Source organism: Cydia pomonella, chromosome 18, assembly GCF_033807575.1.
Source record: "Cydia pomonella isolate Wapato2018A chromosome 18, ilCydPomo1, whole genome shotgun sequence".
Classification (NCBI taxonomy): domain Eukaryota; kingdom Metazoa; phylum Arthropoda; class Insecta; order Lepidoptera; family Tortricidae; genus Cydia; species Cydia pomonella.
Window position 1 is genome coordinate 16,426,700 of NC_084720.1, and position 27,859 is coordinate 16,454,558.

The 27,859-nt window shown below is 36.9% G+C and overlaps 1 protein-coding gene and 1 long non-coding RNA gene across 2 annotated transcripts; both read right to left on the reverse strand.

Annotated features, from left to right (window-relative positions):
• Positions 1–747: 747 nt before the first annotated feature.
• LOC133527792 (BTB/POZ domain-containing protein 9-like) lies at positions 748–3,470 on the reverse strand. Its single transcript, XM_061864965.1, has 2 exons — positions 2,867–3,470; positions 748–2,602 (listed from the first exon to the last, which is right to left on the reverse strand). The coding sequence occupies exons 1-2, from the start codon at positions 2,878–2,880 to the stop codon at positions 1,696–1,698; spliced, it is 921 nt and encodes a 306-aa protein (XP_061720949.1). The 5' UTR covers positions 2,881–3,470; the 3' UTR covers positions 748–1,695.
• A 2,631-nt stretch (positions 3,471–6,101) lies between these two features.
• On the reverse strand, positions 6,102–7,015 carry LOC133527781 (uncharacterized). The gene is made up of 2 exons (XR_009800914.1): positions 6,569–7,015; positions 6,102–6,280 (listed from the first exon to the last, which is right to left on the reverse strand). It is a non-coding gene; the product is annotated as an uncharacterized LOC133527781 (long non-coding RNA).
• Positions 7,016–27,859: the final 20,844 nt, after the last annotated feature.

Consider the following 27,859-nt stretch of genomic DNA (forward strand, 5'->3'; position numbering starts at 1 on the left):
TACCTGGGCGACCGAGCTTTGCTCGGTTATAACTATTTATTGTAATATGGTGGTGTATAGGTGATAATCTTAATTACATTTTTTTACTAAATTAAACTTTTCTAAAACAATAAAAATTAAAAAATTACATAATATAAACTTGAATATATATAAAAAAAACAAAAGTTAGTCACCGGACGAGATTCGAACCCGTAACACTCGTTTCTAGCTGTCCACGTCTTAACCCGCTGGACCAGACGGACAGTGACCGACAACACGAAATTAGCGACCATATTTGCGTCGAAAGAAAAACGCATGAAAACTCGAAAACGCGCGTTTTCCCAAACATAAAGACTAATCTAGATCTACCCCCATATACCAAATTTCAGCGAAATCGTTAGAGCCGTTTCCGAGATCACAGAAATATATATATATACAAGAATTTCAATTCATTTCATTTGTGAAGTCATGTACATTTCAATTAAGATGAGAATTGCTCAGAAAGAAAGAAGAATTGCTCGTTTAAAGGTATAAGATTATGTACAGCGCCATCTTTGGGCGAATTGGCTAACTAATTCGTGCGATCTGTATGTATGTTGGTTTTTCAGGGATAATTCTTTATCATGTGAACCGATTCCAATAATTTTTATTTTATTTGAATGATGGTGCTTTTAGTGTAATCTCATAGGAATTTCAACTATAATAAACACCCACAAACGGGATTAAATTACAAAATGTTTTTTGTTTATTTTATTAAAACAAGTTAAAATTTTCATAATTTTTCATTCGTAAACTTCGGAGATAAGGGGGGGAATGGTATTTTTTTCACTTCCTTCATAAGCAAATTTTTTATAATTTTCTATTTGAGCTCTTTCAAATGACCTAATAACGAGACTGAAATTTTATAAATTTCATTTAAAAAGATATAAAAGAACAAAATAGATATAATATTTATAATAATAATAATTTGTAAAGTATGACCAATAGCAAAAAAACCTCAAACATAAATAACTCACATAAAATTTCCTACAAAAAATATGTCAAATACTATTCGCTAGGATCAATATTAAAAAAAAACTTTACTAGGAATGTTAATTATAAACAATTTTAAAGTCCCTTTTTAGTAAATCGTAAACGGTGGCCTATAGTACATAAATATATATAATTCATATATAATTTACATTAAATTTTCTACAAAAAACATTAATAACACTTCTCTAGAATCAATATTTAAAACAATATGAAAGGGGGAAAGCTAATTACAATCAATTGTCTTTTTATTCGTTTTCTAGATCTCCCTACTTGTAATACAATTATCATTCTAGTTTGCTTACATACGGTCACGTCTGAAAATATCGATACGGACAAGTGCCAAAATTATGTATACACTACCTTAATATATGAGCCATAGAGTCGTGTACACATATTTTTGGCACTTCGATCGTATCGATGATTTCAGACGTGACTGTACATCATCACTATAAAGACATCAATCATATCAATAATCAATAGCATAATTTTCAATAAAAAACAATATTAACATTTTTAGATACTTACAAAAAATATATATATGAAAGTAATTGACCAAGCATGCATAAAACTAGCATTTGCAATGAAAAAGTTTAGAATTATTTTATTTAAGATCTAGATTATAGTAGCAGTTTATGTGATTTATGTCAGATTACCTCCGATTTATGTTTAATGTTACAATATTATTCATGATTCATCAATTTTATCATCTCTAATCTTAGCTTTAACCATAGCCTGTTTTTTAATTTTGTAAGCTTCGTTGACAACAGAATCTTCAGTCACCTGTAAAATTGCAAAGGGCAATTCAGGAATCTGGTTCTCACAAGCAAATTCAATAATTGAGAATAATTCTTCCGAGGAAACTGTCTCTGCAATCACCCTAATGCAGTGTTTTTCAAGGTCTTCTATAATGTATCGTCGGGCAACCAGCAGCAGTGAACAGAGCTCATCCACATCATCGGGCACACTGCTTAAGTACAAGTATTTCTTAAGCTGTTCAAGTGTGTCGAGGGTCACTCCCTGAATATTTACTTGTCCTTCCGCCGTCTCTTTCCACTCCCCTTTCAACATTGCCCTAAACACATCACTGTGAGCAGCCAGGCACACCTTGTGTATAGGCACAGACCCTCCAGTAGTAGAAAGAGCAAAATCAGTGAAGTCTGTGTCTGAATATAACTTAGGAAATGTCATGTCTATATTAAACTGATATACAGTTATCAAGATATCTATAATAATAGTATACACCAATGGTTTAACTGTTTTTACATTTGGTTTTGTAGTTCCTATGAGTTCCCATTCTGACCACTTATTGAGGGTGTGAATACCAATTGCAGAATATTCTAATATTTCACTTGTAAAATTTATTTTGATGGAACTATTATTGTCAGCGTCACATTTTGATAATGACAATTTGGTAGATATCTCTGGTGCATCATTATCTTTACATTTTTTTGAACTCCATTGAAAACGAACTTTGACCAAATCATCAATCAAAAGTTCATTCGATATTATACATGCATCACGTTCACCTGTACATGTTAGTGCAACAAGAAGCTTCAAAGTAGATCCTCCTGTTTTCTCCATCCGCCAATTTCTGTAAATAAAAACTATTAAGTATATAGTCGAATACAATCTTTTCAAAAATTTGAGATATATCAAGACGGAGATCATTGATCAGAAAACAGGACCGGCCACGATCCTGTAGTAATAATTACCAAAGAGTATATAATCACTACGTTATAATTACTGTATAATCATTAGAAAGTTAATTGAAGTTTCAAGCGTATGTATTTATTACAAAATTAGGACAATTGAGTATAATTAACTTAAACACAACAATACAATTTTACTAACTTACCCAGATAAAGCCATTCTGCTAGCACAGTGAACATGAATACTTAATCATTTTTGAAAACTTTCGTTATTGACGATACGAATACTCGGCTCGGCGGTGAGGTAGAAGTCAAAAAAGGGCCAATTACATCCCCACTCGCTGTCGTCCGATGTCAGGTCCGACGTCGGGCCCGAGCAAGAGTGTTTTTGTATATACTGTAAACGATGTGCTGACCAATTGACGTGCAACTTTTGATATTTAGTGTCGGACGCATTGTTATATTACAGGTATGCTACACCTAAGTATAATGTAACTTATTGACCTGCAATTAATACTAATATTGTATGAAAATCGACTTTTTACTCTTCGATCTTACAATATGCACCTATAAGGCAATGCACACACCGACACCACGATATACAGGGTGTAAATTTAGTCACCTGTAATCTTCGAGCAACACCGGGAAGGGAGACGGCATTCGTACTATTTCCCCTCTGCCGAAGCATAGGTACAACTGTACCTATAGCGGTGCATGCTGTGACTCGTCCGTACACAAAAAGAGATCGAGGTGTGCAAGATTTGTCTTTGACGTGTGTCATTTTCTATGTATTTGTGTCGTCATTACAGATTGGATGTGTATACTACATACTAAAAGGAAATAGGAAATGTTTCCTGCCGCAAAAAATGGCAGAATTATTTGTACGGTAAGACATCGCTTGGGCTCCTCCCTTCCGACGTATCGGAAGCCGGTGTTGCTCGAAGCCTGTAATAATTTACGCGATGGATATATTAGGTCATACTTATACAACTTGTACTATGGGACTAACCCTGAGATCGCGAAATAAAATTGACTCTCCCATACATTTTGACTGGTTGATGTTGATATACTTGATAGAAGTCTGGCTAGCCAAATATTGTTGACAGATATTTTCATGTTGTATCACCAATTGTCTATGATTAAAAAAAGCTATTAGGGCCAGTTGCACCATGCCCATTTGATGTACTGATCATGTGTAAATATGGCGCTAGCGAATGCTAACTGCATATTTGGGTTGCACCACGCTATGTGTCCGTTAAAAAGTTACGCTGCCCTTAACCGGTGGCAGAGCACTGGTTAACAGCAAAGTCGTTCGATAAATATGGCGGCGCTTTTTGGAAATCGTCCGTATTTCACGAATTTATGTTTGATTATTAAATAATTTGAGTAAAAAGTAATGTAAATTATTAAAAATATATTTATAACAATAAAAAGGTGGAAATATCTAAACGCAAAAACGTGTGATAGTTGACATAATGGTTTTAAATGTCATTTTAGTTGCGAGACTACTTGTGTTTCATAAAATACATTAATTTGTTCCGGATATTCAAAGAAAAGGTGTGTTTTAAATTGAAATCGAGTGCAGAATGAGTTTAAGTTGAGGATAAGACCAGATTGATGCTATCACAGGTTAACAAATACGTCCCATAAAGTGAACCTCGACGGCATGTAATGAACACTATTTATCGACAGACTGGTCATTAAAATCAATTTAAAACGCTCTCTGTTTATTGGAATCAAGATAAGAATGTTATATCGCTTGGAAATATTAGTGGACTAACTATGATATTCGAAAACAGCGAGATGACAACTATAAACATATACAAAGTCGGCCTCTGAAAATCGTAACCCAGAAGAGAAGTGAACTATATTGATAACTATAAAATCACATAAAACAAGATGCTACATATGAAATCAAGTATTTTAGTGCGAAGAAAATGTATTGGACAATTCCAGACCAGTCGGCATAATAGGTTATATATAAGTGGGCAAAATGTGTACCTAATGTAAAACTGATTATAATACTTCAATTCATACATACTTGCTTGTGTTTTATTTGCTTTTACAACATATCTTATTCATTAACCCTAGAAACAACAACTTTGCAAGTAATTAACTAAAACAGTTTTATTTATGGTGATATTTATATTTAAATTAATATTTATTAGAATACAAAGTTACAATTAGATTTAACAATTAACAGCTCCAAAAATCTACATTTATTTTGAGTGTGGGCTACCTGGGTATCTCTTATCTTCAATTATTACATTATACCTATTATAGGGTCCCGCACCCGTTAGCGACATGGCATGGCAGGGCGTCCTTCAGCATATTGCCGAGGCATGCCTACACATTGAGCTCTGCTTGTGAATGTCAAGGTATCCCTCTGGAATTTTCAGGTTTACCACAGTGTCTTAGAAATGCCAGATGTTCTTAGCATTTGTTTGTGTGAGGGATGCCTCGGCATGCCCTGACATACTTACCTTGATACTACGCCAAAGGATCTCTTACTGTGTCTAGACAATAGTGGCCTCCGAGCCTAATAAAGTAATTCTTCTGGAAATATTGAATATACATGTGAACAACTGAGTAGTTTAATAGGTATAACCTGCAGTGGCAGCATGGTTCCATTTTTATCCACTTGTCACTATGCCTGTCACTTTTGCACATACATACTTGTTAGAACATGACAGGCATGGTGACAAATGATAAAGAGCTGACCATCTTAATTGTTTCCTTTCATACTGGATAACATTTATAAATATAACAGCCAATACCTGGGTTAGATAAAATATAATATGGCCTCCCTTCTGTCACCTGAATTTTACTTGTATTCAACCAGTCATACAGTGAAGTCGCATATAAATAAATTACAATGTAACAATTCTATGTAACCCTAGCCATGTATTGGAAATAACATAACAGTTAAATAGTAAAAATATAATCCATAGGTCTTAATTTGCAAAAGAGCATTACAACATACTTTAGAGAATGTGTAAACCCATTATTTTTAAATCTGACTACACATTCATTATACACACAACTGACTACTGACAATACCCTACCTACATATTAACCCACCAATCCCTATTCATCATCATTTAAAACCTAACATACCTAAATAGTTCTAAAATCAGTCATAATAAAAGGCCCTCAGATTGATTTTATTTGTTTTCCCCATACCAGTTTTTCAACAGCCCATCCATGTTTCATAAATGATTTATATCATGATCACCCCAATAAAGAAAAAAATAAATAATAGTTGGAATAAACAAGTGAAGTCACCAGTATGACAGAAAATATAATAAGTAGGCACTTAAATATAATTGTGAAATAATATATTATATGTCAATGAGTTGTTGATTTCTCTCCGGATAACCTTTTACCTCCATTAGTCACTACCTAAAAAGGATTTAGTGTAAGATAGAAAATAAAGTAAGATAAGGTAACTAAAAATGTATTTTATTATCAAAAATTAAATTCAGATATCATTTATAATACTTTATTTTTCGCAACAAGTTTTTCCAGTTAATCTAGTGTATGATTCTTTGATTTCTTGAATCGATTCACTTGTGTGTAACTTTCATCTTGTATTCCATATCAAATGGTGTATATCAAACCTGAAAAGAAAGTAACATGAAATTATTGTGCATAAAAATATATTGTGATCCGTTTCAACCATTGGCAAAAAGAAAATGCTTAGATCAAGCAGGTTTAAATTAAAGTACTAAAGTAACTTGAATATCTGCTACTAACAGAACTAACAGTTATGTATTATTGTGTCAACAATATATGTAATTGGAAATGTTGCCCCAACTGTCGGTATTTGTAGGTAGCGTAGGTAATTCCTTGTGCTTAGGGCTCTGAAAGTAGTTAGGGATACGTATTAAACGAATAAGATAACTTACCGGGCAATGCAGCTCCTTGTTTAATTCGGTATTGCAGCTTGGAAAGCACTTGGACACTGAACAATCGTAGTCAGTAGTTTCACTTTAATTTAATGTGCCATTAATATAATCATAAATATATTCAAGATTGGCATGGCATAAATTGTGTAATATTTAGATTTAAAACCTGAAAAGAAACTAGTTCGCGCCTACAAGTTTTCTCGTTGTTGAAAAATTTGACAACTGACATTTATGACTGGGTTGCTATATGAAAAAATAATTCTACCATAATTTTTTTGGTAGGAACGCGTTCATAGTATGGCCACACGATTAGCGCCGACATTCTGTTATTTTATAGTTGGTGCAACGCATTTTATTTAGCAATCGTTAAGACCCCCACGTAAGCGTTAAAATTTAGCGAACTGTGCTTACGTTAGCAGGTGGTTTGGTGCAACTGGCCCTTAGTCTGTTGTCAATTTATGTCATTCATTCAAATTATTCGCGGTTTATAAGGGGTTTATTTTAAACAATATTAATATTGCCTTTACCAAGTGAGGTCCGCAAACTATTATTTAAGCTCATAAATAATTACTATAATGTGCGAAGTCGACGTGAAGCGTTGTATAACGAAAAACTGCAATCTTTACAAGTCGTAAACAACTTAGTAGGTTGGTGTTCGATTAATATTTTGATACTTTAAGTACTAGTTCTAACATTTACCTATAACTTTGATTAAGTACGTGAATTTATTAATACCTGAATCTCATGAACAGGACAAGTGTGTAAAGAATCGGATACTGAAAACTAATATTTAGAAGAAATCTGTGGAATGACTGGTCAGTAGTAAATTGATATAAAAATATAAAATAAATTAAAGTATCTTGGCGAAACATGTCTATATATGTCTTTGTACTGTACATAGAGGTAGAAATTACGTGAGCTGACTTTGAGTGCACGTCAACGTATATTAACTTATTTCCTTAGGTACCTTACTTGTGCACAGAAAATCAAAAATATTTTCTAGTATCAAAACTATAATTCCTACTACTCAAAGTGTGACCAGCCCAAGATTTTTTGAATTTCCCGCTAAAATATTGTGTAATATTTCAGTAGCCAGATTCTATTTTGTATGGGAAAGTAAATTTTTTTCGCGATTGGTAAAAAAAAATTTTTTGACATAAGTTCTACCTTTTCTTATAAAAATGAATAAAACCTGGATGCCTAAATACTTTAGGTATTCGCTATGTGCACGACTGTCACGCAACCTAGTGTCCGCAAGTCGTGAGAGTCAGAATGGCGGGTGTACCTAAATAAAATTAAATTAAAGCCATACCATATTTTTGTACCTAATTTGTACTTAAAGTTATCACCAAAAAACAGGTCACCCGCCATCCTGACAGTCAGAATGGCGGGTGTACTTTATTACGCTATGTTCCCGTGGTTATTGATAAATTCTATAAAAGCCAAATTTTTGTACCTTTTTTGTACCTTCATATTCAATTTCAATTTCAATTATTTATTTAATTCGAATCCACAATAGATCCATAATTGTTAGTATTTACAACAAATCTTAAAATTAATTAAGGTTAGTGACATACAAAATAATAATAATAAATCTAATAATATATCTACAAGTACAAAAAAAAAATAAAAAAAAATAAAACAAAAATATAACTAGGCAATCTAGATGCACCACTTCTCAGCATCTGTGGCTGCCACATGCAGTCCATTCCAGTGCATGAGCAGTGGTGCATCTATCTTACCTGCCAACGTTTTCAGGATGCTATTGGTACTGCCACACAGTCTCTGCATAAGTGACGCCGATCTGTTGCATATAATTGCAAAAAAGTCATCCGTGTGCGCCTCCGCGAACATTCCCGACGCACTACAGTGCCGTGGCAACCCCATCAGCATCCTGAAAACGTTGTTATATTGTATTCGTAGAGCATTGTACGCCCGCTGAGTATAGCTAGCCCACAGGCTGCAGGTGTAAAACGATTGGCAAAAAGCTTTAAAAAGCGTCTTTTTCACGTCTTTGTTACACCTGGCAAACCTGCGCGCCAGCATATTTCCGCGGACGGCCAACGCTCTACGCTCCCTCTCTATGTCGAGGTCATCTTTTAGGTCCTCGGTGACCCAGTGACCAAGGTATTTGAAAGTTTTAGTGACCCTGAGTGGTTCCCCGCCCAAGGTCACAGGAGGTACTGTTTTGTAGAATTTTCTTCCTGCTTTAAAAACAAGTACCTCACTCTTTTTCCCATTGTACCTTAGCCCATGTCTCACCGAGTACCTGTCACAAATATCCAGCAACTCTTGGAGTGCACTCATGGATGGGCTCAACAACACCATATCATCAGCATAACTGATGTTATTTATGGATTTGCCATCCACGGAGCATCCGACATAGGCATTGTTGAGCTCATCCATAAGCTGGTTCACATATAGGTTCAATTATAATACGAGTCATTTTATTTTTGGTTTCCAAGTTTTACTCATTTTATATTTTGCTTGCTATTACAGTTTTGCAGGCGTTATAATTTTTCAAATTATCGATTTCATTTTTAAGAAAAAACGCTAAGGTACAATTATTTTTATTACGCCAGGATTTAGTACCTTTAATGTTTAATCTGTTAAGTTCAAATAACTCAGTAAATCATGTCTTAAAAAAGGCTAGGCGCCAATTCAAAGAAATCTTCCTAAGAAAAATCATTTTTAAGACATGATTTTCTGAGCTATTAGAACTTAACAGATTAAACATTAAAGGTACTAAATCCTGGCGTAATAAAAATAATTGTACCTTAGCGTTAAAAAAGGCTAGGCGCTAATTCAAAGAAATCTTCCTAAGAAAAATCATTTTTAAGACATGATTTTCTGAATTATTTGAACTTAACAGATTTAACATTAAAGGTACTAAATCCTAGCGTAATAAAAATAATTGTACCTTAGCGTTTTTTCTTAAAAATTAAATCGATAACTTGAAAAATTATAACGCCTGCAAAACTGTAATAGCAAGCAAAATATAAAATGAGTAAAACTTGGAAAGCACAAATAAAATGACTCATATTATAATTGAATATGAAGGTACAAAAAAGGTACAAAAATTTGGCTTTTATAGAATTTATCAATAACCACGGGAACATAGCGTAATAAAGTACACCCGCCATTCTGACTGTCAGGATGGCGGGTGACCTGTTTTTTGATGATAACTTTACGTACCGTGAGGTACAATTTTTTTTAAACGAGGTACTAAATAGTACAAATTAGGTACAAAAATATGGTATGCTTTTCATTTGATTTTATTTAGGTACACCCGCCATTCTGACTCTCACCGCAAGTCTAGGGGAAAACCGTCAATTCACTACATCTTATAAAACTACTCCAAAACTAAAAACTACTGAACGGATTTTCATACGACTTCCATCTATCAATAGAGTGATTCTTGAGGAAGGTTTAGGTATATAACTTGTTAAGGTTTTGTGTAAATTGGTTGAAATATAACGATGTTGTCGGAGAAAATGCTGGCTGGGAGCTTTAATCGAAAACGGGGTGAAAATATGGTGGGGTTGTTTCTCATTCATAGGTCTACAAAAAAGTCCGCGATGTTAATGTCTATCTTTTAAGGATAACTTACTATGGGGATTCTTAACTTCTAGAAAAAGTTCACATAATTTGTGGCATTTGCAAAGCTATTTACATGGATACATTATTAACAATTATCAAATTAAATACGTTAGTTATATTAAGCATTTCATACAGATTACGATGGTCCCTTAAAGCATACAATTTAAATTAGGAGAAATCGTAAATCAAAGTTTTATTTCTAGCCATATAACTTGTACGAAATGTTAAAGACGCTATCCGCAGTTAGTTTTAATTTTAACCACCTAATGCGCTGGGATCGCTTTACTTACTCCCACCACGCACTTCGCACGGTCCCAATATTGCTCTGCTCATATGTATGTGTGATACTGAGTCCATATGAGCCAAATCGAGTTACTATAACATGTGTAGGTAAGTTACCTACTATGTCGTGCAAGGGGATATTTGAGCGATAGAGAGGCATTTGGTTTTTCGCGGTTTCTCTCATCAAAATAGGTTCCTGTCCAGGGACAGGTGACAGGTGTCAGTGTGTACATCGTCTTAATGTACACTTATTAAGTGAATAGGGAGCCGCCAGAGTGCAGCACTGGCACATATTGTAAACCATAGATTAACTTACACATACCTACTTTGTCTTAAACAGTTTTTTGAGTAGTTTTCACTATGACACTAACGCACCAAGGCGGTTTGTTTGCAGAGGGCAGGGCTATAACCGCGAAAATCAAAGTTCGTCAATTACAGGCATTTTTCTCTGTCACCTTAATTAAGTCTTAGTAAGAGTAAAAGAGAAAGATCCCCGCAATTTGCGGTTTTCAGAAACAGGAAAATCGTAATTTCGTTCTTTATCTCTCGAATATGTGCAAGAGGAAGAAGGTAATAGATAACGACATTTATATTTTCGTGTTTGTTCTAGTAGCGCCCTCTACGCAGAGTTTTCGTAATATTCCCTATTGTGAACTTGTGACACGACATTTAGCCTCCTACGCGGCAATTCGATAGGCTATTCAAATGAAATATTTCACACGCTGTTAGTCGCGCAATTCTGTAGTGTTTGCTTAGAACTCCACCTGTGTAAAGCATAAATATTATAGGATAAGTAAATAAATAATGAAATATGGTGTGACGTAATTTATGCAATGACCCTTAGTGCACTTAGGGCGGCAACAAGTAAAGGCAGTAAAATATGATATGTCTCAGATCACATTATAATTGTCGACAAACATGTGATCTGATCATCTGAGGACCTACCGCGAACCACGTTCTCCGTGTTGCCTCTCTTGCACACTTGTAAATTCGTACGTAAGTGTGACAGGGATGCAACACATCGAACGTAGTTCGCGGTAGGCTCTCTGAGGCTTTCTCATTTACTTGCCTATAGGTCGTGTCATTTACGATGACGCGCAGATGTTTCAAATCTAACCTTTAATAAAATGACATTACGAGTCATTGCAGTTTTCGTGAATGACACAATCTATAGGAGTACCTACCTACACTGGAAAAATATGATTTATATCGAGCACATTTTTTGAAGTGAAAACTTCTTTATTAGCAGCGCTGTGCACTTTTTGTGATGGGGAAAAAATGTTAAACTCGCGACAGGTCACGTGACCGACAGATTCGTCAGATTGAAAATTCGTAAGACGGACACGTGACCAGTACCCCTAGTGTAAATTTATTCGATACCTAAACGTGACGTACGTTAAGTCTTATTTTGTATGGGATTTTGAGTTTCCAAAACGTTCCGCTTGGCGCGCTGTTTCTACATCCCATACTAAATGAGACTTAACACAAACGCGTACGTCACGTTCCGAAATCGAATAAATTTACACTAGGGGCTCTGATCGAAAACTGTTACAATGTTATTGAAGTAGATCGGAATAAAAGAATACCTGAATATTGTATTTCACCACATAAATGATAGTACATTTATACTGATAATTCAAGCAATTCGTGCAAATTATTCCCTAACCATTCCAAAATAGGTATCAAAAAGGCACAACGTTAATATTCAAGTTTTCACTTCTGCCTAAATATGCTAAAAACCGTTGCTTTCACTGGCTGTTTTCGGTATCTCGCAACCGGGTGCTGGAACAATATCCCGCCACCATAACAATATTCGTCATATGAAAACCAAGCAATCGTTCAAATTTGATTTAAAAAAATACCTTTTGGAGAAGCAAAGTTTTGGAGTTCGTCATGGTTACCTGGTTGCTGATTACCGAATTTAGTCTTTACTAATACTATTATTTTATTTGGTCTTAGTAATTCGTTATGTATAAAATATGAATTTCCTCTTATTATTACACTTGACACTACGTATTACTTAAGCCTGCTAATCACACTGACACTTCAACATCATATCTATGTATCAGTGGTAATTTTGTCACTAGTTTTATAAACAAGGTACATATTTAGGTAAGTACTAACTTTGATAATTGCATATTTTACACTGTATATTGGTTATCGTATCGTGATCTGGTCCTGGCAGAATATCAGTGCCTCTCCCATAGGGTGAAGCATAATACTGAGCCAGAACCCTTTTGTTTTGCTGCGACGCACACAACATTTCCTATATGTATGGAACAGTATTATTTCAATGTATTTTTTTTCTTTCTACTTCTATTTTGTACAAATGTGTATTTATCTCATTTGATTTTGTATTATCTGTGACGTCTTAGCTCCGTTGTATGAAAAGGTGGTAAATAAAATACAAATTGTGATCGTGTGCTTGCCATCTGCCCGCCATGACACATCCCAACGGAGTGTCGACTTGTAGGTAGTTGGCAAACCACATTTATTGTGTAAACGTCACAGATTCAGATTTTTATTGGTAAAAAAATACAGATTTTTACACGTCAAATAAAAATACCATATTCTTAATTTAAGATTAGACTTAAATGTGCGGTATAGCTATAATTAAATTACAATTTCAAAATGGGTAAATAATCGTAGAATAATGTTATAAATTCATTTAGAACTAATAACAAAATGTCAAAATATCGTCAGTTAAATTAAATTACAAAAAAATTACACATTATATGTTGTTTTTTGTTGTCATTTTATTATTTGTATTTCCTGTGTGTATTGTGGCAAACAAATAAACGGATTTTCTATCTATCCATCTATCTAAAGGTTAATGCAATTTCAATTGTTTTCAATGGTTTTTTTTCTCAGTGCAGTGCAGTGCAGTGCAGTCTATTTGAAGGCTAGAATGCCTCTGCGATTCATATTCATATTCATATTCATATTTATTATTAATAATGTACACATACATTACATGTCAAAATTACAATTTAGTTAATACCAACATCTAGATAATAATATAAAAATATTCACATAATGCGTTCAATAAAGTAACAAATTATTAAAAATTATAATATTTTATCATATTCTACATTTGCAATATTTCATCTATGTCATAAAAGGCGTTGTCATTAGCCATTTTTTTAATTTATTATAAAATGAATTATCATTTGATATTGTGGCAATTTGTTCAGGAATGGCATTATAGATTTTTGGGCCCATAGCATAGGTCGTTTTGGTAGATTTAGTTAGTCTGAATCTGGATGTTTCGAGTATACCTCTGTTCCTATTCCTTAAACATCTTAGGTTACCCGTCCTATGAGGAAATGTGTCAAAGTTGGATCGTACGAACTTTATGATGTTGAAAATTCGTAATGATATAAATAGTTGTCGAGCTGGTGAGCCGGGAGCGGCGTTGGCTATTATTCTTACAGCTCGTTTCTGCAGTACAAAGACGCGACGCCAGTCAGCGGCGACTCCCCAAAATTCGAGACTGTAGTTTAGCACAGAATGGAAAAGGGCAAAATAACTGCTACGCACTTGGGCCTGTGGAAGAATAATAGACAGTCTTTTTAGTGCAAAACAGATTCCTGCTAGCTTTGTGCAAAGTAATTGAATTTGGGTGTCCCATTTCAGTGATGTGTCGAGGGTGACGCCCAGGAATTTGGCAGAAGTGACTTGTGGGAGTATTGTGCTGTTAATGACCACAGCGAGCGGTCTTGGTGGTCAGCCACCCAGGTTAAAATGGAGGACCTGGGTTTTAGCTACATTTAGGACGAGTCCATTCACAGAAAACCAGTAAAGGAGTTTATAAACGTCACGAGTTATCAACGTTTCTAAGGAGTCTAAGTTCGGGGCGGTTAGTATGTCGCAAGCATCGTCAGCAAAGACGAACATATTGCCGTCCACCGCGTCTGGTAAATCATTGACTTGCATTAGAAAACATAAATTGGCCAAGGACGACCCCTGGGGGACCCCCATGTCAACACAACCGTCGTCTGATTTTGTTGATCCATTATTGATTACAACGGATTGCTGTCTTTCCTTTAAAAAGTCGATCATCAACCTTAACACAGGGCCACGCAGCCCGTGGTGCTCAAACTTTTTGACTGATTCAATCTACTTATCTATGACCACTCCAACATTTACGTTTTCATGTCAATAATCTTTGCCATATTTAAATACACTTTACATTCCTTCAAACACGTGTGGGCTTCGTTCGCAGCACTTCTAAATTGACGACTAAATCGGACAACAAGACTATTTCGTGTACAATTCCAAAACGTCAAATAAACCAAAGACAACTAAACTTTATTCGTCTTTTAGCCATTTCTAAACTAACAAGTTACGTCATACAACGTGCTGCTTTTACCGGATAACTATTTGCGCTTCTTATGGAAAATTAATAGTTTCTAGCTGTTTGTTCAGCGTATTTGGAAAGCTCATGTTGTATCCACCGGATTGAGCTGCAACTTGATTTGTCATAGGATATTACATAGTAAGGGCATCGTTAGCAGATGGCTGGGGAGGGGGGGGGGGAGGGGCTGCTGCACTTGCTATGGCTGATGGCGGAGGGGGGAGGGGCATACATTTAGTTACAAATTTTATTCTCTTGGGGGGCAGCTGCCCCCTGTGCGTCCCCTGGCAACGCCCTTGTTAGACACCTAGTAAGGCCTGCGGTAGATGTGTCGACCATGTCGGTCTCGCTTGGGTTTTTCAGCCATAAAAAAAAGGTGTCTCTCCGGTGTCACACCATAAATCGTCTGCAATAGACGATAAGACACAATTTAACACTGGGTTAACGGTTTAACCTCTTAACCCCGTATTAGTGGGATGGTGCAAGTGGCGCTTATTGGATTTAATCTGCAGTATAAACCTTATTATTCATAATTTGATATAACCTATACTTCGTCCGATATAATCCGACAGTCGGACAGCTTAATTAAAAAAAGAAATGTGTCATACGGAAGACCACAATAGCGGACGTTTACACAAGCGTTTTGTTACCATTATTTACACTTCCTAGATATGTATCTGTCCGTCTGTATGACGCAACGTGCCGCTATGTGGTCTCACTGAGGCTGGGTTTAATGATAGTTTTTAATACTGAGGAACCTGCGCAGATTTGTGGTCATAGAAGTATTTAAAAATGAGTTTTCCTGGAGGCTTGTTCTGAATGTACGGTCACGTCTGAAAATATCGATACGAAAAAAGTGCCATAAATATGTATACACGACTTTATTGCCCGTATATTAAGGCGGTTCATACATATTTTTGTCACTTTCTTCGTATCGATATTTTCAGACGTGACTGTATCTAATAACTGGTTATAAATGTGATCTGAATTTGTTTTTTATGTGATCTGTCAGTTATCAAAACTGGCATTTCTGGTTGAAGAAATGTGACTATTATTACGAGAGAGAGCGAATAACAAAACTTGAAATGCTCTGAAAAATTACAAGCTGTCATAGCTGTGGTTGATATGCATCATAATATTGTATTAAAATATTTTCTATAATGATAAAGTTATAAGAGAGGAAAATAGGGACTACGTTTGTATGGAAAATCGGTTTCGGGGCGGTCGACACGAGAGGTTAAACTACAACATTGCCCTCATAAAACAAATAAATTCTCTAAAAGTCGAGAATTAGGTAACATTTTGCAAGTCATGTTGAATAGTTCCTACTTATAACAACTATGTAGTTATACGAGATAGTTCAAAATTCGTTTTGGATCAGTTTCCCATAGCTATCTGTTCCAAATAAGTCAATTAATATTTACAAAATTGCATGTAGCAATTAAAGTGATCTAGTTCTTCAAGGATGAAACTCCGCGAGATACCATCGCATCACACGCGCTCAATAATTTGAAACTGATTATTACAAAATAAAAAAATAGAGCGGTATAGTAAAACAATAGGTTTCAAAATCCAGAGACGTGCTCACACGAGGTTAAGGCCTGTTCACACGTTGCTAATAAATCAGGAGCCTGTTGTTACTTATTATTACCTAAAACTATGGCAAACGAGATTGGTCACAGGATAAGTAATGGTACCTACTACCGTACAGAAAAGAAACTTCCTACAAAACCGAAGATTGATAACGATCCAGGGACGAATCAAGCTGTGGCTTATGGCACTATCCCTTTCGGATATTTAGGGTTGTCAAAATCCAAGTCATTATCTTACCTGTGGTCTGTGGTCGTACACGCAAAGGGACGTCAAGTTGTGCCAACCGTAATGGTTGCCCGGAGTAATGGTGAGCCGAACGGAGCCGAGAATGTCCGAAAGAATCAGTTTCGCCCCCCTGATGATGGTAATCAGACACGGGAGCCTATAGACGCTTGCAATTCTAAAGGTGTCATATGCGCATTAAACTAAAATGTACAGTGTTGTATGTATCTTTTCCTCGCTCAGCGTGTAGTTATTCTATTGGTTCTTAACCAACACATCCCTCGCTACAGACACCTTGGCACATCTCTGGTGGAAACGCAGCCTTAGTGTTTCAGGGCATTTTCCGCAAATCGACAACCATTGTGCCTATTTTGCGTGAAATCGAAGTAGCGCTACTCTAGCCACCCCAGCATGCAGCACTAATGGATAGCTGAGTGGAATGCCCAACAATTAAGGGAAAAACAACTTTTCACACTCAACCCAAATAAACGTCCACCTGGCTTCGACAAACCGCGCCGGGTATGGAGTCAACCGCATACGAACAGGTGTTGGAAACTGTGCCTACCATTGGCATAAATGGGGCTGGTGTGACTCCCCTCAGTGTGTGTGGGGTGAGTTGGTGACCCTGAGCAGACGGTCGAACACATTGTTCTGGAATGCCCTCTCACGAAATTCAAGCGACGGATTGAAGATCTCGCGAACCTTAGCGAAAGGGCCATCGAGTATCTAAGAGTGCAGACATTAATCTGTAGATTAATATTTAATTTAACTTAAATCCAGTAACTTAAAATGCCATACGATAAATAAAAATAACCACCCCAGCTCCTCCACGAAGCCTAGCAAGGCTTTCAGGTTGCTACCTGCCTTCTTTGGGCTTGTGCAAAAATCACGCGAGGTTTTTTCGGCTACTTTTTTGACCCCCCCTCCCCCTTGGTGATATTTGGTGAGGTTCTTGGCTAACCCCCCTTCCCCCACATAACCTCACGTGTATTATTATTTTATTTTTTCATTCGACCTCATTTTAAGATAAATAGTATTGTATAGAGTACCTAAATCTTGTTTATACTCTCTATTTAAAAGTGCCAAGTGAATATTTATGTTTAATGAAACCGAGAAAAGTATGTGGTAAGATATTTTCTCTTAGTTTCGTTCACTATAAAAAAAAATGTGAGGTCTCCTTTTACCCCCCCTCCCCCAACGTGCTCTATCGTGATTTTTTTCGTTGTCGTGATAGAGATGACTACGCTACGCTTCGGAGCGTTAACGATTGGCGCGTTATGGCTACACTGGCTGGTAATTACAAGCTTCATCTCACCCGTCCCGTCCGTCGGTCTCCGTCCGTTCCCGTCCGTTCCGTCCGCTGTCTTTCGGTCTGTAATCAAATCTTGCAAGTTAAATTTTACCCACTTCCCGGTTTCCAATGAAGCTGAAAATTTGCATACATATGTAAGTCGGGAATATTATGGTAGGTACCAAAGTGTGGATCTGATTATGGAGACAGGAGGTAGCCACAGGAACTCTGTGATAAACTGATAAATCAACGCAACCAAATTATGTTTGGGGTTTTTAGAATTGTCTTGATGAGTATTATTTTCCTGTGGAAAGAAAGGTACTGTCAGCGATAAAAGCTTGTACCAAAAATGAAATTTTTGCCAAAAACTTATTTTACAACTAAATATAGACATAAACTACTATCAGACATGTTACTTGAATGTTCATGCCAAATGTTATTTCAGTAGATACTTATGCCGTTTTTTTTAATGAGAGCTTAACTTAACGTAGATTGTATGATAGCGTAGCGGCTAGGCTCTTGTAGGTATCTGTTAATTCTCACGACATAATAAAGCATTTGTAAACACGTCAATAGATTATCGAAATTCCTGAACTGGCAGTTTTTTGCAAAACTACTGGAATTCTTTCATTAGTGTCAGTAATCCAGATAAAGTAACCGTTACACTCGCACAATAAGATGTTATCTGCTAAATGCACAAGGTTATTGTCTGCGTCACCTAGATTTGCTGCTAGCATACAAACTTATTAGGGTGGAATCGGGGCCTATTTCTCGATCGGCATTAGTCTAATATTTTTGTGTGTTGCCATGGTAACCCATACGACTTGACAGTTCGTGGACTAATATTATTAGTCTAATACCGTTCGAGAAATAGGCCCCAGGTCTAAATTCTTTTCGTTGTCTTGTTTATTGTCCCTAAAAAATAAACACTAATATTATTGGCATACGAATTGTCAAATTGCATGGGTTACCATATGACAACATAATATTAGTCTAATTCCATCCGAGTAATGGGCCCCTGTAATCTATTAATTTGATTTCTTCGGTTTTCTAGGCGTTCGGCGACTTGACGAAATTAGAGCAATAGACCGAATCAAATCAAATCGGTTCGAATCGAATTGTATTTTAGTAAATGAGGGCCACGATGCTAATCGTTTGCGCTACGACAACGAAACGCTTTCTATGGTTTCTGTCTCTATCACTCTTACCATAGAGAAATAAGAAGTGCTCATTCCATACGTCAGTTTTGGTACCAAAATGCTTATTTTCGGCATCGATCGTTGAGCATGAGACTTTTGTTTGCCGCGATATCTATTGTGGAGTAGCAGTACTGAGAGTTCCGCTACTCGATGCTAGATGTCGACTACGAAAATAATAAGCATTTCGGTACCAAAACTAATGTATGGAGTGAGCACTCTATTACTTCTTATTTCTCTATGCTCTTACATATTAGCGCGAAGACCCTGAGAATCCTGAGATACTATACTTACCCAAAGTGTATCTAGAACATGGATTAGGTAATAGGTACTTATTTTGTTTTTGTTTGGCCACATTATAGGAGAAAATAAAAATATAAAATGCAAATTGTAGACGATCTACTCTTAAAAATAAAAATAAAAACAATACTCTATTAAAACATGAAACTGCAAATTAAAAACCTTAAAAGAGCCTGGGATTAAACTAAAGTAATCATTTATCCGAGCGTGTGAACCCACTTGTAATTTTGTAATCTACTCTTTTATCTCACAATTCGTCGATAAACCCTTATTGCAAAAACCATAAGGTTCACCTACGATCAGTTGTTAACTGTTATTACTTACTCGTAACTAGCATTTACATATACATAAATAGAGACGAGTGGCAAGTTCTTTACTTAGCGTAGACTATGAACGCTTAAAAATTTTATGGTCGTTAGTCGTTACCGAAAAAATCTACACAACTTTTTCTGATATTTAATTAAAAACCGCACCAAAGAAGGCCCGTCGTAACTGGTAAAGCCCCTCTAACCAACTGGTAAAGGCCCTCTTGATTGTTCAAAAACTAATGAGAAAGTGGCATTTTATCCACACGTGGGGCAAACTTCGAGCAACACCGGGAAGGGAGGCGGCATTCATACTATTTCCCCTCAGCCAAAGCATAGGCACAACTGTACCTATGGCGGTGCATGTTGTGACTCGTCCGTACACAAAAAGAGATCGAGGTGTGCAAGATTTGTCTTTGACGTGTGCCATTTTCTATGTATTTGTGTCGTCATAACAGATTGGATTTTGTATGTAGTGAGTGAGAAGTGCGACTGTGTGCACGTTTCCCCCCAATGTTAGTACCCACAACTACCCAGGATATAAAAACTATGTTTAAATCCACGTATGACTCAATTTTGCCAACTTTTCTGCGGTTAAGTTACACAGACGCGCAATTCTCGCAATAAATGACAAAAGACAAAACCTCAGATGTCTGCGCGTCTGGGCATCTTACATAACAATTTCAACTTTCACAACCTCATATCTTCCATTAATAAAGCATTGAAATTCAAACTTAATGTTCGAGAGATAAGGTTTATTTCACAATGATACAATTTGGAAAAGTACAGGGTTATTTAAATAGGTGATATCTTAATTGCCTAGATGCCAGCGCCGACCTATTTGTTACCAGTTTCCACATTTTGTCAAAGGTTTTGCTGATCTTTGGAAAGATTGCGAAGTTGGGAAGACATATTGCAGTTTTGTGCGTCATGAATTATTGGGTAAGAGTTAGGTTTATATTTCATGGGTAATAAATTGAATTGAAAACATAGATCTTCTAAGTATCGAGATAATTAACCGAGTGAAACGAAGATCTCCGCCTCTGCTTAGACATGATTTCGTATGTCCGGATTGTGTCATCCACAGATCGCATTTTTGAACCGATCGTCGTAAAATTTTGTGATCAAGTTGGATAATTCAATGGTTTTTTTACGTCGATTCAGTTTATGGATATTTTCCAACATGGTGAAGTCCAGCGGATTTGCGAGGTCTACAGCTCACAGAAGCAGGGTCGTATTCACCCTAGGGCCAGGGGGGGCATGGCCCGGGGTGGCAGGCTGCGAAAGGCGGCGCAGGCCCCACGTTTCCAGAAGACGCCGAATAAAATGCATAATGCTCAGGGTGCCAAATTTTTAAGTACACCTCTGCACAGAAGTCTCCGAGCCACTACTAGTTTAATAGGTATTGAGCCATTATAAGCCCATGTGGACTTTAAGAGGCAACAGAAGTGGTCATTTCTCAATACAAACGTACTCGACTGTTTCCCCCGTGGCTCTTGAAGCTAGAGCAATGATTTTTTAAACACAGATTATTGTTTTTTATATCTGTGTCGGACTGTTTTGATTTTTTTTGATATTTTTGCTTCACTTCAAATATTCGCAAAAACGGCCTAATTTACTAGACCGCAAAGAGAAGCATGGTATTCATCACCGACCTCAATTAACCTAAAACACAAAAGCAGTCCGACACAGATAATTTCATTACCATTTAGATCTCAAAATTTCGTTAGATTTGGTTAAGTTTTGGAGGAAGAAACAGTCGAGTACGTAACATCGTTTTTTTGAGATTTTTTCACAGGACTTTTCACCTAACCTAGCGTTGCCCTTATCGCACTAGTTTTAAGAGCCGCTTCCGTTAGCGAGACAGATATATTAACCTAAAATATTTAAATCTCAGCTCCCGTATCCTCTTAACCACCCGCTAACTAAACATTTATTACCGAAATACGACTGTCTTCATCACCACTTTTAGTAGCTAGTCACTGATTTTTTCACCTATGTTGGAAGATGGACTATTCTGTATGAATCTATTCAGGTGATGCATCCTTACGTTGCTAATTTATCAATTTTATTATTTATTTGCAAAGCAATTTGCTCTTTTAGCGGAAGGACTGCTAAGAATTGCAATTCAATCCCATGCCCTGGCAAATAATAAAATAAAGTGATTAGGTGCTTGGACCTATTGCCACTGTTTTCCACCAGAAATTACTAAAGGCCAATGGGAAATTACTAAATTACTGGTCATTTTGTAATTAAAAAAAAGTTAATTCTACAAATTTAGTTTTAAAAATATGTGCTGTAGAGAACTCACGAGTGGAAAGCTTTACTAATCCTTATCGTAACAAACGGAGCTAAGCTAACTAACGAAGTCGTGACCCAAGGATCTACGTCCGGTATGACGTAGACGTAACCTTTGACACGGGAACACACTGGCTTCAAATTATGAAATGTTTGGTATGTGTCAGCCCTTTTTGATCCAGTGAAAGCTGCTGGTTCACACATATTTAATAATATATGTTTGGAAGCCTGTGATTTGATTTTGGGACTTCGAAAACTCGAAAAGTAGAATTTTTCTGAGAGATTCGTACGTCATAATAGCTGTCTGTGTTTTTGACTAGACAATTAAGATTTCGTAAGCAGGATACGCCGTTGTGGCTGATAAATATTGGGCAAACCTCTGCATTGGACAAGACATCATACTGGTACAGTCGAATGAAACATTGACTTGTTACTTAATTTAGTATGTACATTTAAGGGAGATTTGATTTAACTACTAACAAGTTAATGTGAGGAACAATTCAAATAATTAATTCACTTCATTGAAATTAAAGTGTTTTTTTATTTAGTGGTAAAGTTAGCCGGGATAAATTTGCATTTACCGTGGTAAATGCGGTCAATCTTACTAAAAATAACTCCAATATACGCAATAATCCTGGAGTCAACTATTAAATATATATATATATATATATATATATATATATATTTCTGTGATTTCGGAAACGGCTCTAACGATTTCGCTGAAATTTGGTATATGGGGGTTTTTGGGGGTATACAATCTATCTAGATTAGTCTTATGTATGGGAAAACGCGTGTTTTCGAGTTTTAGTGCGTTTTTCTTTCGACGCAGAATATGGTCGCTAATTTCGTGATGCCGACCACTGTCCGTCTAGTCCAGCGGGTTAAGACGCGGACTGCTAAACGAGTGTTACGGGTTCGAATCTCGCCCAGTGACTAACTTTTGTTTTTTTTTATGTTCAAGTTTATATATTTTTTTTTAATTTTTATTGTTTTAGACAAGTTTAATTTAGTAAAAAAAATGACCTATGTAATAAGAGAAATTGACAATAGATGGCGTTACTCTGTGACAAGTGCTGTAAGGTTAAAATCGATTGTAAATAATAATAATTGTCAGTTCACATTTTACTTTTTAAGTTTATGTAGATTATCACCTATACACCACCATATTACAATAAATAGTTATAACCGAGCAAAGCTCGGTCGCCCAGGTACTTAATTCTAAGCATTGCAACTAAATTATATTATATTATTATTATCGTTATATTATTACCGTTTTTTATTTATTGCATAGTTGCATTTACGTCGGTTGCTCTTATAGTATATTTTTTTCTTATAGGCTGGCCATGTTGTGACATGGCTACCCATCAAAAGTATCTTACATTCTCCAATCTTGCGGTTCCTGCGCCTATTAACTTTCATTGCATTGATTATCATATTTTGTATTCGCCAGTACCAGTGATAGCTGATAGCCATCAAATGGTTGAGCAAATGGAGTTACGACAGGATTAAGGCTATTATTAAATTACTGGGACATTGCGTAATTCGTTACATTATAATTATTAATTAGACCATTGTGTCGACATCTTTGTTACGCTGTTAATTGACTTATCTCAAGTGTGTCGCTATTAATTGACCGAGCGTTAGCGAAGCAAAAATACTTTCGTATTCTGGATGTTCTCCTCTGCAGGTCGTATTTCTTAACCAATTCTCGTGAACTCTGAGAAGGTTCGGGAGATCAGATAGTTTTTTTTCGTTTCCTTTTTTCAAAATGTTCTAAATGGTGGAAATTGGCCTAAAGGATTTAAGCGCCAGTATGACTAATATTGTGAGTTCGCGAGGTTTACAACTTACAGGTACTAAGGGATCTTATTCTTAACTGGTTCAAACCCCGGCTCGTACCAATGAGTTTTTTGGAACTAATGTACGAAATATCATTTGATATTTACCAGTCGCTTTTCGGTGAAGGAAAACATCGCGAGGAAACTGGACTAATCCCAACAAGGCCTTAGTTTACCCTCTGGGTTGGAAGATCAGATGGCAGTCGCTTTCGTAAAAACTAGTGCCTACGCCAAATCTTGGGGTTAGTTGTCAAGCGGATCCCAGGCTCCCATGAGCCGTGGCAAAAATGCCGGGACAACGCGAGGAAGAAGATTCTTAACTGGACCACCGCGAGCCCAGTAATTGTAAGTGACCCATGTAAGGCCCACCGTATTTATTTTAGGCAAAAATAAAACTACGATTTTTTTGGAAAAAAACGTATAAATTTATTAAATCACTAATTTAATCATCGACATAGGAGTAGCTTTCACTTAGAAAACCAATTTTAATAATGACTGTAACCGTTTTTGTTAAAAGATATAATATTTAAGAAGTGGGCTTATTTAAAGGTACCTTTATTACAAGGGTCAGGTCGGGTAGCCAACATGCCAATCGCTTACGCTCCGTAGCGATCGAAACGCAACTGTCACAGTCGCACTAATATAATAAAATAAATAAATAAATAAATAATTTTATTCGCAAAAACCAAGTACATATAAGCGCTGAAGTCCCTTACTTCTGAGCTAGGTAAAAACCTGACTTCTGTAGTCAGTGTCCTCTCCCTGACAATAGAAACTATTACACATTTTAGACTGACAGTAAAAGAATGTAAGGCTTGTTTTAATGCTAAATAAAACCGGCCAAGAGCATGTCGGGCCATGCTCAGTGTAGGGTTCCGTAGTTACTCTTCTGTCACAATGTGCTAAACTGGAGCTTAAAGTATAATAACTTTAACAACCCATTTTATGTCGTAATAACGTTTAACTGTGGATGTACATCTTTTTACTATGAAGGGGAAACTAAAACAGCTAAACTGATCATGTCCACTATAGTTTTAATTTAATGTCTTTGTTGAGCTTTCTTTTCCACGATTTTTTTCATATTTTTGAACCTATGGTTCAAAAGTTAGAGGGGGGGCGATACATTTTTTTTTGTTCGGAGCGATTATCTCTGAATATATTCACTTTTACAAAAAAAAATAGTTAAAGACCCCTATTAGTTTTGAAAGACCTTTCCAACGATATCTCACACTGTAGGGTTAAAGCAAAAAAAAAACACCCCGACTTTATGTGTAGGAAAGGTACGTCAACGTAAAAAAAAAAATTTAGATTATATTGTACCCACGACTTTGTCGGCTTTATTGATTTATATGTTCATGCCAAATTTCATCTTTCTAGTACTAACGACCACAGAGCAAAGCCTCGGACAGACAGACAGACAGACAGACAGACGGACATGGCGAAACTATAAGGGTTCCTAGTTGACTACGGAACCCTAAAAACGCAATTCTAATTAGCATACAGTGCAATTATATTCCAATTACATATGGTAGAGTGATAGAGAGGCAAAAAGAGTTTCGTCGATAGCCATTGTCACCTTGGCTAGGCCGGCAGGTACCTTAATCCAGCGTAGCGGAGAAGAGATGCGGCTTACCTTCAACCAATTAGTTGATTCCCGCACGTGTCCTCTCATCTCCACTCATCTTCCCCTCAGTGGAAAGGCAACCTTAGACTGTTCCGGATCTGTAAAAAAAAATTAAACAATAAAATCACGTGATTCAGTACGGCCAATGACCTAATTCGATTTATTAGATAAGATAGGTATCAACAAAAAGTTCTATCTCATTGACTTTCGAATCATGATTTTTTTTTTCCATTTTTCATAGTTGCTAGTTACTTAAGTAGTGACAACTGACAAGGCAAAGTATTATCTCTAAATGTAATATCTACTTAATAATAATAATCATTCAGCCTATATACGTCCCACTGCTGGGCACAGGCCTCCTCTTATACGCGAAAGGGCTTGGGCTATAGTCTCCACGCTAGCCATTCAGAGCCACGGGCACGAAGCAGGAAGCGATGCCATCATAGCAAGGACGTGCTTTCACTTCCTTTCTTTTGGTGGCGCGTGGCGTAGTGTTTGTACACCGGAATATTGTTCCGTAAGCATATATTTGGAAGATCCTCCGTAAGATACTGGGCCCCAAACGAAGACCGAATGGAACCTGGACAGTCCTTAAGAACCGTGAGATTGGAGACCTAGTAGCTTAACCTAACATTATGGGAGAAAGTAAAGCTCACAAACTCCGTTGGTTAGGCCACCTTGAGAGAATGGATGAAGATTGGAACGTAAAAAGAGCGTACCTGGGTCGCCTAGCAGGAGGGCGTCCTATCGGACGCCCCAGATATCGTTGGAGCGACATGGTGGAGGCGGATTTCCGCGAACTTCGAGTTAACAATTGGCGAGAAGTCGCACAGGACCGAGAAAAGTGGCGCTGTCTTGTATCGGAGGCCAAGTCTCATTTTGGGTCGCTGAGCCACCGGAGTAAGAAAGTAAGTAAGCATATATTTGGCAAATTGAAATATACAGTCGAAGCAATTGGAAGTATGGGACATGTGCAACTACATAATTGCAAGTAACTTCTAGATCATCTACCACAGACTAATGGGCTCTACAAACCGCACCAATCGCATGATTTTTAATACATTGCAGCATTTGATCACTCATATGTAACAGGTGTTCCTGTACTAAATTAATATGATAGCGCCACAGATCTACAATAACGTTTACGCTTTAAGATAATTGAAGTGTGCAAAAGGGATCACGCATATGAACATTTCATAAGTGCGAAAGAGGCAGACTACAGATGAAAAAAAACCGCCGCTTGAATGTATCAAAACACAAGGTGAACGGACTGGAAATAAGAAAAGCTGCATTTAGAAGGTACAGTGGGTAATACTGTTCTACGGGTCTTGGTATATACCGTTGCCAAAGCAAATAATTTACCCAATCCCATATTATTTCTGAATTCAGTACTTCCAATGACTTCAACAAACAAAAAACTAGTGCCTACGGCCCTTCTTGGGACTAGTTGCCAGGATGCCAGGCGGACCCCGGCTCCCGTGAACCGTGGTAAAAGGCCGGGACAACGCAAAGAAGTGATGATGAGTACTTGACTTGACACTTCACATTTTGGTCGCAGTTTTGATAATGAACAGGCAATATTTATATTGATTTAAACCAACACGTTTTTCGTTCATAGTTTTAAAGCGAATACTTACGTTTATTCTATGGCCTGACGTTTCGAACGTGACGTTACGCTCGTGGTCACAGGCAGACTAGGTGGTGTCTGCCTGTGACCACGAAACGTTCGAAACGTCAGGCCATATAATAAACGTAAGTTTACGCGATTAAGTCCCGTATTCGTTTTAAAACAGGCAATATTTTTGACGTTGTCTTTGAAAAAGGACCTTATTGTCGATGGCGCTTCCGCCGTTATTAACGGTGCTCCGATATAAATACAACGCTGCGCGACGCAGATGCGGCGTAAAGTCCCTTTTTTTTATAGATAATGCAACATTTTATTACATTGTAGCCCTGTGGGTATACATTTGTACTTTTAAGATGACATTACCCTGTATCTCGGTATCTCCCCACTTTATAATGACAGTCCTCTACACTCTCATGAATCAATCGCATTCCGATGTGCCCCGCCATTAAGCAGCACTACCACAAAGTAGTAGTTATCCATTACTCCTCATTACAAATAACGTGGTGATAGAACATCGGCTGGCCGTAATTTCGCGCTATCAGACCATCAGATAGAGTGGCGATAAGTGATGGCCCTTGTAATGAATTCGGTTGTAGTTAAGGGGGAGCTCTCATTTTATGCAACTCATAAACATATCTAAAGACGGGCCTTACGGGCACTAATAATGGTGCTAGTTCAGTGGTGTCACTCACGAATTCGTGCAGTCGAACGCAACTTGTTGCGACCAATCGCGCGCGTGATGCGAACTCATAAACCAA